At 42.7% G+C, this 15,176-nt stretch overlaps 1 protein-coding gene across 2 annotated transcripts in view; it reads right to left on the reverse strand.

The window, feature by feature from the left end:
• Window positions 1-15,176, reverse strand: part of LOC119964639 (cytochrome P450 4B1-like) — a 56,683-nt gene that overhangs the window by 12,966 nt on the left and 28,541 nt on the right. The window contains exons 7-10 of one of the 2 annotated variants that reach the window (XR_005460340.1): window positions 12,175-12,281; window positions 7,523-7,713; window positions 4,517-4,647; window positions 1,750-1,816 (exon numbers count right to left, since the gene is read on the reverse strand). Coding sequence is in view for 1 of the 2 variants with exons in the window: in XM_038794383.1 (XP_038650311.1) it covers window positions 1,750-1,814; window positions 4,514-4,647; window positions 7,523-7,713; window positions 12,175-12,281 (497 nt within the window). In the remaining variant the exon portion in view is untranslated. Of the gene's footprint in view, window positions 1-1,749; window positions 1,817-4,513; window positions 4,648-7,522; window positions 7,714-12,174; window positions 12,282-15,176 lie in introns of both variants that reach the window. The other variant, XM_038794383.1, reaches the window with a different exon arrangement.

A 15,176-nucleotide genomic window follows, 5' to 3' on the forward strand; every position in this document is an offset into this window, starting at 1 on the left:
CCATCATTCTGATACAACTGTAAGAAACTAGTAATTACTGACAACTTTATATTATACATAATAGCAACATTTTAAACATGCTTCAGGGGAACACTATTCTAAGAGATTGCGATAACATTAATAAAGTACTCAGGCTTGATTTGTTGTTATCTATTAATGTATTTTTGCCTTGAATTCCAGACAAGTTATATTTTGGTCTTAGCAATTCAACGGTCTTGCAGAAACCTCCTATCATATTGGACTTACTTTCGTCCCTAGTCCACATTCCAGCTGATAACATTGTTATTGTTGAAGGCTGTGCTCACTGGCTTATCAGTATGAGGAGTGCCACATTTTACAGACAGCAAAAACTCAGCGTAAAGTGTTCTCATGCCATGGTAGAGATGTATAGGTAAAGAGATTTTCATGGGGTTCTCCAAATCTCCCACTGGTGGAAACGCTGGAGAATAGTGTAAACAGTGTTTTTTGTTGTTTATACCATTTATCTGGGTGTTTCACTGACCACTTGCTGGAGAATCCCTCTACCCTCCTACGACTGGAGATTCCAGTTATCAACAGGAATTGATTCAATCAGGTAGAAGCCACAGAATAAATTTTCTGAGTCCTTGAACCCCACAAGCTCCAATTAGAAAATCACAGCTCGATTTTTCTCCATTTACTTTTAGACATTGGTCGTAGGAGATGACTCAGTAAATTTACCACACAACCACTTTAACATATTGTGCATTTTATGTGCATATTCAGCCATAGTGAGTGAAGATCTTGTGGAGAAGGTGGGTAACATCCCTGCCTCTGAGCCAGAAACACCAAGTTGGAGTCCCACTCCAGGACTTAATGACCACCAAAGGTGCATTCATAATGCAACCAAACAAGTTGATTGTTAACCCGTAAATCCTTCCAATACACCCATGGCAGATGGTAAGATTGGAACAGACACGTGGTCAGTCGTGCTTGATGTGAGTGGCACCCCTCAACTGAAGGTATAGCGATTATCTTCACGCCAGTGACATGTTCTATATGGAAAACAGATGTAAGCAGGTGCTTTGTCTGCCCCTTCTAAGTCCAAGTCAGCCATAGTGCTAAATATTAAATTGCGCGCCACGGCCGGCACGGGTCCGCGCATGCGCATGGGTTGTCGTCTCTGCGCTGGCCCACGGGCAATATGGCGGTGCCCTACAGCGGCCCGGCACGGAGGAACATAGGCCCCCTCACGGAATTAGCCTGCTCGCCGATCGGTGGGCCCCGATCGCGGGCCTGGCCACCATGGAGCCCCCCCCCCGAGTCGGATCCCCATGCCCAGGACAGCCCCCGCAACCAGAACTCCGAGGTTCCGCCGGGTAGGACCATATGTAACCTACGCCGGCGGTACTCGGCTGAACTCGGCGGGCACTCGGCCCGTCGAGATGTGGAGAATCGCGGGGGGAGCCGCTTTCAACGGTCCCCGACCGGCGCGGCGGCAATTCCGCGGGTGCGATTGCTGCGACCGGAGAATCGGTGGCCCGGCGTCGGAGTGGCGTGGCGTGATTCTCGCCCCCCCCCCCCCCCGCCGATTCTCCGACCTGGCGCCGGATCGGAGAATCATCTTCACTGAACTTTTGGCAGATAAATATGATGCAAGTCAAATTAATGGAAATCATGGGAAAAATAGGGACTTGTTTATGGAGGCACTGGCCTGGTGGTAACAGACTAATAAGAAACCTGTAATATAGTGACTCTGCTTATTATCTCAGTAATGGAAGTGGAAATTACCTCAGGATCATCCCAGAACAGTGGATTCCTGTGGAGGCTGTAGATACTTAATGCAACCAGACAACCTGTGAAAATATAATTTAATACCTTCAAAAACAATTTCAGAAGTACATGCATGTCACTCATTCCTTTTGTTTTCAAATCTCCTTTTACACTGTACCATTTCCCGGACTAGATGGCAAACAGTCTGTCTGCTGCAAAGTTCCTGCTAATGATGTCTAATTTGAGGTTGCAACTGGAAGCTGTGCAAAAGTTATCTGATATTCCCTCTTTGTGGAAAAGAGTCTTTCTACTTGATACTTCCCAACATTTCAGATGTTGTACTTTGTGCCAATGTCAAATTAATATTTGGCTCCGTAATCCATGAACTCTGGGAAATTTTGGAATGAATTACCACATGTAATTTAACTTTAATGTCATCAAAGAATTTCAAGCAAACCTGATCTCGGGTCAGGGTCAATAATTGCAATTCATTCCTATTAACCACCTCTACCATTCAAAAAGTGTGTATTCTTGCAGCTTTTCCCTTCTGTTCTCTCTTGCTCTTGAGTCCATTGAACCCCTTATCAGGATTGACGAACAAATGCTTTTACTTTAATTAACCAATGTGGAAGATGTGAATCCTTTAATAGGCATTCCTCCACATTTCAATACTTTATTTCAAGCAGATCACTCATTATCCTGCAAGAGCACCCAACAACGGAAGAAGAAATGAATGAATCAGCTTCTCCTTAGCTGGCCCACTGATAATACTGCAGGCAGTCACTAAAAATGTGGTCAACTGCTGTAAAGCTACCTCATTACCCAGCACCAAGAAGGCCCATCCAATAACATGCCACCTTCTTGTAGTTCTTAGACACAACACAAGATTATAATTAATGGAAATGCAGCTAGTAGTGTCAATAAGGGAAGCAAAAAGGTATGAGTATGATAATTGCCGAAATGTTAAAAATGACAGAAACGCAGGAGTAGGTCATTCAGCCCATCGAACCTGCTCCGCTTTTCAATATAATCATGGGTGATCACCCACTTTGACGCCTTTTTCTCACATTGGACATGATCTTCCCAAAAGGGCACAGAGTCCCTGGGCGAGCACGCTTAGTGCCAAGAAACACATGGCTATTCAACATGTCTTGCTTTGAATAATAGTCTTGAACAAGCCGCACTTAGCCCCGTTTATTAAATTGGGTAGCTCCGCTCGTCAGAATTCCCCATTGTAGTGAGAGATCGGGGCGCCACGGATCCCCCGACCCCTCTCAACACCCACACGGGGCATGCCCAGCCCAATAGCGTGCTTGCAAAGAAAATGCCAGTGTGGCATCATGGCGGTACCCCTTCCAGCTGGCAGTACCATCTGGGCACCTTGGCAGTGCCAGGCTGGCACACATGTGGCACTGCCAGGTTGCCTGGCTGTTAGTGCCAGGGTACCAAGGTGGCACCAACAGTATCAGGGCACCAACCTGCCCAAAGGACTTGCAGCTGGGGGACTCCAAACCCCTTGGAGTCCCCCACAAGTGCCATTCCGTCTCATCCCCGTTTGTGTGGACCAGTACAAAACGATGCTCGCCCAAGGTCCCCAAGGCAAAGGGATTGAATCTCAAAGCCTCAGGTACCTCGGGAATCTGCACATTAGAGTAAGGCTTACTTGCTCTAATATGCAGATTTGCTGAAAAGTGATCTCAGCCATTGTGGACGGGATTCCCCTTGCAATGTTTTGCAAGATGGTGTTGAATCTCGTGAGGCATTGCAAGCCGGGTAGATCCTGGTAGATCGCGGCTTTCACCGGCCACGGTGCGCCACGGCGAGCTGCTTTTCAGGTGCAGCGTGGCTGGAGGATCACGCCCATTATCTCCATATCCATTTCTGCCATTGCTATTTAGAAATCTGTCATTCTCTGCTTTAAATATACTCAGTGTCTGAGATTTCACAACTCTCTGGGGTTGAGAATTCCAAAGGTTCACAATCCTCTGAGCAAAAAAAAAATTCAGTCCTAAGTGATTTCCCCTTCATTTTGTGTCCCCTTGTTCTGGACTCCCCGGACAGGGGAGCATTTTACCTGCAGCCACCCTGTCTATCCCTTTAAGTATTTTGTAGGTTTCAGTGAGATAATCTCTCATACTTCAAAACTCCAGAGAATACAGGCCCAGTTTCACTAATCTGTCTTCATAGGACAATCCTGCCATCCCAGGACAGCCTCGTGAACCTTTGTTGGAATCCCTCTGTGGCAATAATATCCTTGCCAAGATAAAGGGACTAAAACTTCACATAGTACTTGAAGTTTAGTCCAATCAAGTTTCTACACAGTTGTAACAAGGCTCCATCACTGTAATCAAATCTTCTTGCGATTAAGGCTAACATTTCATTAGCCTTCTTAATTGTGTGCTGCCTCTCCATGTTAGCCTTCAGTGACTTATTGATGAGGACACCAAGGTCCCTTTGAGCATCTACACTTTCTAATCTCTTATTTAATAAATACATATTTTGTGACAACCATTCATAGAGCAAATGGAATGTTGCGGACATAAACCATTGAATTGGAGTCCAAGTGATGAGAATATCCAACAAAATAAAATACACTCTAAAACAAAATTTCCCACTGCACACCGTGACATTTACAACTCTTATGCCAGCCATCCTTTGAACTTCTCTGAGATTGCAAGCAAAGTGTCATTTGGAGCACCATTCTACGTACTTTTGTGATGTAAATTTGCAAATAATAGGAGCGACACTGATACTGTTAAAACTTATTTTTGAAATACAAGACCTTCGGGTACATGCTTTCCATCAGGGAATATGAGTGGCTTGGTCAGTTTCCTGGACACTCCTGGTAGCGAGGGATAAAGCCGTAGAGTTTCCTTTAGACACATGGTGGTGTAAGGCATGTTACTTAGGAAGTCCCTGTAAATGCAGAATAAAAAACAAATTCTTAACAGGAGTTCAAGAAAATAATTGACATATTTCATTTGAATTAGTTTATTTTTGCTCACAGAAGGACCCAAGGTTGTGTGATCTTATGGACAACCACAGATACAGAGGTGATAACTTGTACTTTGTGTGATAATGTAAATTGGGCAATGGTGAATTGGCAGGTTGATTTACATCTGCCAAATTTTTGAATATAAATCAGGAGAGCTCGTCTGTCAATTCGTTGTCGCTTATTTTCCATTGTCACACAAAATCAAATTATCCACTGCATCATGCTTCACACTTACAAGAGTATGATTCAGGACACATTCTCAACCAATAGGTGTCCTCTTACACATTGCTTACAAATTGTTGCCAGCTCACACTGAATGACTGTTTCATTTCTATCTCAACCAAAACGCAGCATATATAATACCGTTTCCTGTTATACAGGTGGGTTTTACAGAGTTTCAATAACTTGTCAGTATTAGCCCTGCTCTAAAGAAGTTCTGCAGCCTACATTTTTAGGTTTTGACTGACTTAAGCATATTTTTATTCTTCAGCAGCTGTGTTCAGTTACAAATACACACAATGTCCTGTATTGCATTCAAACCAAATATATGTTCTGAATTTCAACAGTGCTCCCAGCATAATTCTAAACTAAATCTGCCTACTTAACAGAACAAAGAAAGAGACTAGATTTTAAAATATTTTCAACTCCAAAATAATATTGGGGTCATTTTGACTTTTATAACTGGATGACAACAATCGCTAACACATTAACAGCCCATTATATATCATGCTCAACTTTATTTTCCATTGATTTCATTCTCCCTAAATTGGGATTTCTTAGTCCAGTGGGCCAGTTCAGACCTCGCATATCTTTAGGGGTGGATCTTCTAAGTACTTGAGATATACTAGCCTCCAGTTAGAAAAATGCAGGTCAAAGATGAGGTCCAGACCAGGGAATCAATCTGGAAATGTATTTTTAAAAATAAACATTGATTGGCCATCCAACACATCAGCAAGCAAAGGAGAATGTGACCATGATTGGGGAGGCCGGATAAACATCATTATGGCAAGTGGGTGAGTGCCAAGCAGTTTCTGGCTGCACACATAGGGCACAACTGCCTGGATTTAGGATGGCTACTTTGAGTGGTAATAAAGGTTCAAAATGTACTTGAAATATTTACCATGACTGGGGTGTGTGGTGCAGTAGAGAAAATGTTTCAGAGAAAAATGAATTGAAAGGAAATCCAATATCAGATAGTTGACAAAGTGGAATAAAGGGCAGCACGGTAGCACAAGTGGATAGCACTGTGGCTTCACAGCGCCAGGGTCCGAGGTTCGATTCCCTGCTGGGTCACCGTCTGTGTGAAGTCTGCACGTTCTCCCCATGTCTGCGTGGGTTTTCTCCGGGTGCTCCGGTTTCCTCCCACAGTCCAAAGACGTGCAGGTTAGGTGGATTGGCCATGATAAATTGCCCTTAATGACCAAAAAGGTTAGGAGGGGTTATTGAGTTGCGGGGTTAGGGTGGAAGTGAGGGCTTAAGTGGGTCGGTGCAGACTCGATGGGCCGAATGGCCTCCTTCTGCACTGTATGTTCTATGTTCTTAAAAACTGTTGTGTGATGTGAATCCATTTGGCAGTATATCCATTTGACATGATAGCCGTGCACTGTGCTTGTCTGGAAATGGTTCTACCGTGCCATCTATGATGCTCTGGATTATTGAGAACCCTGTCATCGAGAATCACTCCTTTCCAAGTGATGAGTGTGTTGCCATTTTCAAACAATACCTCTGTCACTAGCTTGATCCCTTTGGGAACCATTGACTGACTGATTTGTCATGTGTCTCCTGTGGTGGCTTCAAGAGATTTGACGACACAAGTGTGAAGCACTAATCCTGTGGTGCAGGTTTTCTGTGTGTCAGCCCTCAGGGAATAGTGCCAAAGCATTGATTATAATGTTGTAATGTCATATCCAAGAGGGACAATTGGGGCATGGATACAGGGTAGTAATTATATTATGTGCCAGGTACGCTTGCATACTCATTTCTTATAAATAACCACTCTTTCAACTCCAAATCTAAATGCATTCTTGAAACCTCATTTTGTCTGCTTTGTTCATTTCAAGTGAAATAGCAATTGGAAGCTCAACAATTATAAAAAGAATACAGCTAGAGGTAATGCAAAAGAATCCAATCTAACCTGAACAAAACATGCTAATAGTAAGCAAAAACAATTCTATGCTTTGCAAAGCCTACTTTGAGAGAACAGAATCAATAAACTGCTATCCATTCAACAGCTGTGTTGGTGAGCAGACAATGAGAAAACTGTTAAGTTCAGCGTGGCACTTACTCATAAACATGAGGCTTGCAATGATCCACAACACAACCCTCGTAACACTAGCAATTTTTCACCTCAATGTGGCAAGTCATGAATCAGGTCTCCTGCCCGTAGCCATATTTCCTGACCAATATTTATTTCTGTTGACACTTTCATGAGCCAGAAAAGTTGTGTAAAATTGAAGCCTATGTTCTCTGGTTCTACTTCCTGGCTTAATTTACAATAGTGCTCTAGGTTACTCCATATACCTCAGTGATTCCCCTGTTGACTACCCTTCTAGCCGAATCATTTCTCATCATTCATCTCCTTTACACTGGCATCTGTCCTGCTGCTTTTCTGTTTTCTTGTCATTGTCTGATTATGTTTTCTCAAGATGTACTAAACACAATACTCACTATGTAACCTGAATCATTTTGTTTGCTAATTCATGCAAAGCATGATGATGTACAAAAAATTCTGATCAAGAAGGTCCGATTTTACATCAAATAACCACAGACAAGAGTAAAATTTATTCTAAAATTCACCATTCAAATTTCTCGTGACCCTCCAGAAGTTCGTGGATCTCTTCTCTACACTTCTGCTGGTGTTCTGGATATTGAGCCAAACAGTATAGGAACCAGGAGATTCCACTAGCTGTAGTATCATGGCCTTCAAACATGAATGTGTCCACCTCTGCTCGAAGATCTTCATCCGATAATCCAATTCCATTTTCATCCTAAAACAAAATGATAGTGACACTGAGTCAGAACCTATTATCTACCACAAACCTATTCTCATTGGAGAAAAGACACTGGATACTATTGACAAATTATTCTTTGTCTACAGAGAAACCATTAGAAAATGAAATTATCTTTATTTCCCTCTGCCATTCTAAGTTTAACAATATTACAGCTGTCTGTGAAGTCAAAACACAAGTGTCAGAATGAGACTCGCATTAAAATTGATGAATTGATGATTCGTGGCCTCAAGAATCCACAGGGTGATTGCAGATCTGTGCTCTGGAGGTAGGACTTCCACATACTGAGGCCTGATTTTTTTTGCGGAATCGGAAGGGCTCTGTATCTTAGCCAAAATGGCACCAGAGCTCCAATTGTGGAAATCGTAACCTTGAATCTGGCATGCACCATTTTCACCTGTGGGTTGTACTTTGCACATCTGTGGTTCACAGAGGCAGCGACACATATACACGTTTAGCTGCCTTCAAACAAATCTGGAGTTCCAAAATCTGACTCATGGGTCTTTAGACATTTGAGGAAAATGTCTGAGGCTGTCAAGAGTTAATTGGAGAGGTACAGTACCTTTTTGAAGAGGTATGGTACCTGTTTGGAGAGATAAGGTGCTATTTGAGAGAGGTCATGTGTCTCTTTGGGAGAAGTCAGGTGCTGCCTTGGGTTTGTTAAATGGGGCCCTTTCTGTTTGTGGGATATATAAATGATTTTGATATGAATGTAAGAGGGGCGATCAGTAAGTTTACGGATGATACAAAAATTGGTGGGGTAATAAATAGTGTGGAGGATAGCCTTCAATTTCAGGAGGATATAGAAGGGCTGGTCAGATGGGCTGATCAGTGGCAAATGAAATTCAATCCGGATAAGTGTGAGGTGATGCACTTGGGCAGGACAAACAAGGCAAGGGAATACATGATAAAAGGCAGGACACGGGGAAGCACCGAGGATCAGAGTGATCTTGATGTGCATATACACCGGTCAGTTAAGGTAGCAGGGCAGGTGGATAAGGTGGTTAAGAAGGCATATGGTGTACTTGATTTTATTAGCTGAGGCACAGAGTTTAAGAGCAGGGAATTATGTTGGATCTGTATAAAATGTTGGTGAGGTCACAGCTAAAGTATCATGTGCAGTTCTGGAATCCACATTACAGGAGCGATGTGATAGCACTGGAAAGGGTGCAGAGGAGTTTACCAGGATGTTGCCTGCGTTGGAGAGTTTAGTTATGAAGAGAGATTGGATAGACTTGTATTTTTTTCCTTGGAGCAGAGAAGACTGAGGAGGGACATGATTGAGATGTATTAAATTATGAGGACATAGATAGAGTAGACAGGAACAAACTTTTCTCCTTGGTGAAGGGATCAATGACTAGGGGACATAGATTTATGGTTAAGGGCAGGAGGTTTAGAGGGGATGTGAGGAAAAGCTTTTTTGCACAGAGGGTGATTGGTGTGTGGAATTCGCTGCCTGAAAGATTGATGGAGGCAGAGACCCACATGATATTTAAGAATTATTTAGATGTGCACTTGCAATCCCAGGGCATACTAAGGCTATGGGTTAAGTGCTGGAAAATGGGATTAGAATGGTTAGGTGTTTTTTGACCAGTGCAGGCGTGTTGGTCCGAAGGGCCTTTTCTGTGCTGTGTGATTCTATAGCTTTACACATGAATGTATATAAAAAGTTGAGAAGTTCTATAAAACTATCAAGTTGTAAAGCAATTTCAATCCCCAAGCCATTTAAATTTTTGAAAGAGAACATCCAGCCTGCAATTGAAAACAAATCCGTTCTTGCGATTTCACTGTTTTTTGACATAAGGATTAATTTTGTTTGACTGCTTCTGTAACCAATGATCACAATTGAGACCTGTAAGTTCACACTTTGACAGCTCCAAGTGGTTACAAAGCGATTACCTGTCTCTGATGTGGGGCTATGAATACAGATATATGTTTTCACAAAGAATTAAGTACTAAAATGTATTTAAATGTTATCAATGATGTTTTATGAAAATATAGTGAAGTCTGCAAAAGACACAGAACTTTATTTTATTTCATCTCACCACGCCTCCTGACATCTGTTCATGATGGATACTGAGTGAGTTGACATGGACGATATAAAGGGAAAGGGTGGTCGGTGGGGTGGCATTTGTAGGCATGAGTTGGCACTAGCTTGACATAAGGGCTATAAAAGGTATGGAGACTACTGGGAGGTCATAAGTTGGGATGGAGGGTGGGGAGAGGGGGATAGGTTATGTTAGGACATTGTGATAAAATGGGAAAAATAAGAAAATCCAATAATTGAGAATATGTTCCGATGAGAGTGTGTTTAAAGGAAAAACAAGTTTTTTTTTAAGATTAGAAATTGGGAGAAAGGCAGATTGGCTGAGTTGGTGGAACTAGGGCTTTGGCAAGTTGGTTAGCACTGCAATTAGGAAAAAATCTTTACCTATACCAAATGGTAGCAATGGAAGATGAGAATGAATTTCACAATCACATTCTAAAAGGTGAACTCATGTGATAAAGATCATTATGGGTAACTTCTGAGGAGGTTAGTTCATATCAGGGAAGATAAAAAGAAAATACAGTATCAGAGGCAAGTTTGCCATCTGCATGGAAGCTGTTAGAGATTGCAGCCCACATAGCCCCCTCCCCCAACAACCTGCAACTTGAGAAAACCTGTTTTGGAAGCCAGTTGTCTCTATTCTAACTCAGAAGCAACCTTAAAAATGTAGGCATTGATGTGATAACTATTGCTAGATTTTGCTTATAGCTCTAAAACCTATGGGATGTTGTTTGGGGAGGTTCAGCTCTGAGGTGAGGAAAATAAAAGGGGCTGGAACTAGGTACAGCTAAAGATATTGTGGCTAGCCATTAATATGTTTTAATTGACTTTTTTGTGTCTGTTTTTCTGTTTAATAAAAATATATTTTATATGAAATCATCACATCAGAGTCTGCAATATCCTTCACTGGTCTTCATCTCTTTCCTCACATTATACTAAATTGCAAAATACAGCTGAGAGCAAGCATTCCAAAGTTCCCTTCTGGGTTTTGGAATACCTTAGCATTTAACAGTGGCTGTGCTCTCAATAAACATTGGAGGGGGGCTCATTTGGGATATTAGAAACATAATTCCTTGATTGTATTGGAATTACTGTTTTTAAAAGTTACAACAGCGAGGAGAATATTGAACCAGGGGAAGTATTGTGAGATTTCAAAGCGGGTGACTGAAAAATAGCTTTGTCAATTGCTAAGATTTGATTGGGAGTAGAGGATATATAACCTTGGAGGATTTGCAAAGTGTAACACAAAATAAATTGGTGGATAAATTGCAATTAGGATTACCTGCAGGGCTAAAGAAAACAGACTTATTTGAAAGTTTAGCTGAGCTTTTGATACTCCACGGGATAGCTGAGGGATCAAGATCTCCAAGGGTGGAGGCAATTGAATTGGCTAAAATCTCGTTGTTAATGAAAACTCTTGAATTGGAGGAAAAAGGGAGACCACTTCAAAGAGAAACGGAAATGAAGAAACCAGAAATGGCGGAAAAAAAGAAGAGTTAAAAGATTACCTTGTTTTTATTGTAACTGAGATGACGTCCCAGATCACCCAGGCCTGCCTGTTCAAAAGCTTGCCTCTGCACCTGACAGCCCTTCTGGCTGCCTCCAAGCCCTTTCAGGGGGCCTGATTCCCGTGTGCATCCACCCCCATAAATATTGAAGATTTAGGTCACTTTCTTTCGAGTTGGGTTAAGCAGAGTTGGAATTTTCCCAAATTGGAAGCAAAGATTCGACCCTGAGTTCCTCCTGCCCTAAGCTTACAGTAAATTGCTGAAGTCAACTCACTTAATGAGTCACTTTTAGTTTATTGGCACATCTCCTTCATGCAGAAAAATGCTTTGGATTGGTGATGTTTGGAAATTAGAAATGCTGAACAGGCTGATGAAACAGCAGGGAACTGAAGAAGAATTTGGCTTAGGTCTGAGCACAATGTCTGATGGTTGAATTGGAGGACTACTGTGTGATCTGTAGTACTTTTAATATGCATCCTCAAGTGGAATACCTGACAGAGTCACCCAGAGAAGGGAACAAGATATTGAAAAAATGCAGTGTCAATGAGACCAATCCTCAGATACTTTGGGTAAAATACAACAAAATAGCAAAAGACCAGAGAAAGAAAGTCCAGATGCCATGTGAAGATAGGTGGTGTGGTACCAAGTGCCACTTCTCTTATCCCCTTGGATTGCAGACTCAAATTGGAATAAGATTAGTTATCTAACAAGTAAATTAATACTCTTCTTCCTTGTAATTGTGGGTAGTAACACACTGCTCAACTTTACAATAAACAGCTACACTGCACCACAGATATTTTAGAAAATGGAAGGATGATCAATTTGACTTTTTCCTATTCAGTATAGAAAACATGTTCATAACCATAAACACAAATAGGTACCAACCCTTGAACACAGAAGAATATCCAAGAAGTCACAATGCTTCTTTTGTTTGATTCTTTCCAGTTCCTTCTCATTTTTCAGTGCCTCCTTCCTTTTCTGTATCACCATGTCTGGCAAAAGAATAGTTTAATTTTGATAAATGTCTCAGTTGAAGGCTACAGATAAGTACCCATCCTAATTTATACCTGTCTGATGGCAACTGCGAATGGGAGACAAGTGTGATTAATCTTTGATCTAAAATCATGTCCTGCCACTGACAATGTGGTCTCGACCGCTAATATGCTTAACCATATAAGACGATGTTGCAGTAAGATTCTGAATTCCAAACTGGGATAAGTTAAAGACAATATTGAGTTGCAGGAACACCGAGGAAGTGAATTTGGCTAATCCCAGAAAACGGGCACAAGGATCTCAGTACAAGATTACCTCATGACTGTTCATTATTATTCAGGCAACACAGCAAATGCATGCTACCTGTTGCCTTATATTATTGTTCCATGCAGCCAATGCTGTTCCTTGGCTGCACACATAGGCAGGGGGCCCGATATTGAGAGCAGCTCGCCCTACTTAAAGGCAGTCTGACCCCCTTGTCCTCACTTCCACTTCGCCAGCCTCTACATTCAAAGGATCATCCTCTGTCATTTCCATCAACGCCAGAACGATACTACCAAGAGACACATCTTCCCCTCACTGCCCCTTTCAAAACTCCGCAGGGAACTCTCCCTCCGTGACACCCTGATCCATTCCTCCATTACACCCAACTCTGTTTATAGAGAACCTCAATGACCCTTATGCAGCAGTGCATTACAAACTGCAAGTAGTTGCTTATTTCTACAGCAGCAGCAGTCTGGAGAGGGCTAGAGACATGAACTTTTAAAACTACAGTCACCTTGACAACCACAGTCAATGATGCCCTGGCCATACTTTGAGGTTGCAGTTGGGGCTGAAGAATTAGCATGTTTTAGTCATGGCCTCTTTTGTGAAGGGAAGATGTCCCAAGCACTGGTTGTCGCTGAAGTATGGGCAAGAGAATTGCTCCGTTAGGACCTGTGGCAGATATGGACAGCTGCTGAGAGCTGTTCTTCCATTCCTCCTCCTTCCTCTTCTACCAGAATCCTGCAGTTCTGAATGCAGTTATACTCAATTCAAAAAAGAGATCGAGGCCTACCAAGTCACCCATGTCTGGAAGGAACCTATTTCAGCTCAAACTTTTAAATGACTAAAAAGGGACTCTAGTATCATCAGACACAGCGCCGGCCCTAGGGTTGCTGGCGCCCCGGGCAAGCTGAACTTCGGCGCCCTTCGGTGCGGGGGGGGGGGGGGGGGGGTCGGTCGGCGGGGGGGGGGGGGGGATGGGGTCGGGCCGGGGGGGGGGGGGTCGGGGGCGGGGGGGCGGGGGGGGGGGCGGAATGACCTGGTATATGATCGGGACTCACCGATCGGCGGGCCGGTCTCTCTGTCGGCAGGTCTCTGACGCCAGTCACGCACTCGTTGATGGCGCCCCCTAGCACATGGCGCCCCGGGCGACTGCCCGAGTTGCCGGTGCCTTGAGCCGGCCCTGATCAGACAACTTCTTGTAAACTGTTAAAACTTTTGCCAAATATAGAAAAACTCCAAAAATGTGTACAATTGCACCAGCAGCCAGACAAAATAATGCAGCAACTATGAGTAGTTAATGATCCTTATAAGTGTCACTAGTCGAGGTTTCTTCAAGCGCTAATGTTAGCTGTATGAGGTAAGGTAGGCTGGAGTGTGGATTTTGAAAATTGGAGCATTGATGTCAAACTAGTGTTTCACAATTGACATCATCGTCTTCCTGCTCCGCATGCTACAGAAAGTTGTGGGTGCAGGTACCGTAATAGAGTCCAATGTACTTTCTGTGGTGATATGTATATGTACAGTAATGCATATAGTTATCTGTATGACATCCGGCCAGCAGGTAGCGGTAGAGATCCACCATGTGACTCCAGAGATCCAGCAGTTGGTAGTAAGTCACATCAAAGGAAAGTCGCATTAGAAGTAGCTCCAGGAGAATTCACTTATCGTTACCGTTTGTATTGTTATTCTTTAGTTATCTTTCCATGTGTTGATTTTATCAATAAACTATCTTACTAGTAAAGAACTAGATGGTCTGTGTGCATCTTTACAATGGCCACACAGAACATAATACTTTCCATCTAAACCACCATTTCTAAAGGTCAGGAGACTATGCATGCAGTGCCTAAAAAAGGGTGCTACTCAGTGGAATATCTCCCCCTGAATGCTATCTTACAATCCAAAAGCACAAGGCGAATGTGCTGGTGAAAAGGTCCATAGAAAACAGGCCATTTTGCCTAATCAGTCCATTTTTCTTTTTACTTCCCACACAAGCAAATAATGCTTATCTTGTCCTGCTCTGTTCCTTTTCCTTCATCCATTTCTTCAATGTTAATTAAAAGTGTTAACATATGTTCTGCCCCAATCAATAAGATTGTGTAATGATCGTCATCCTATGCTTGGCTCTAAATCCCCTTTTTTTTCCAATTAAGGGGCAATTTAACGTGGCCAATCCACCCACCCTGCACATCTTTGAGTTGTGGGGGTGATGCCCATGCAGACACGGGGAGAATGTGCAAACTCCACACGGAGAGTGACCCGGGCCGGAATTGAACCTCGGTCCCTGGATCCTTCAGGCATGCAGTGCCTTTCATTTTTATCCTCAAATAATGGGAATATTCTTTTCCAATCTATCCTGTGTATTCATTCATAATTTTACCAACTTCTATCAGATCTTCTGGTAATCTGTACTGTTCTAACAAAAGAGCGGATTTTCGAGCTTGGTGTCATCAATGTACTTGTGTAAGCTGACCTAAATTACATTGACAAGTGACCGCATGCAAGTGAAGAAGAGAAAAGGCCAAGGATAGATCCTCAGAGAACCTAGAGGTCAATGCATCGTGTGCTGGGAAGAGAAACCGTTTGCTGTGGGTGCCACATTCAGATAGATCAGAAAGTGAGGGAAATCT

This window comes from Scyliorhinus canicula, chromosome 4 (genome assembly GCF_902713615.1).
Source record: "Scyliorhinus canicula chromosome 4, sScyCan1.1, whole genome shotgun sequence".
Lineage (NCBI taxonomy): Eukaryota > Metazoa > Chordata > Chondrichthyes > Carcharhiniformes > Scyliorhinidae > Scyliorhinus > Scyliorhinus canicula.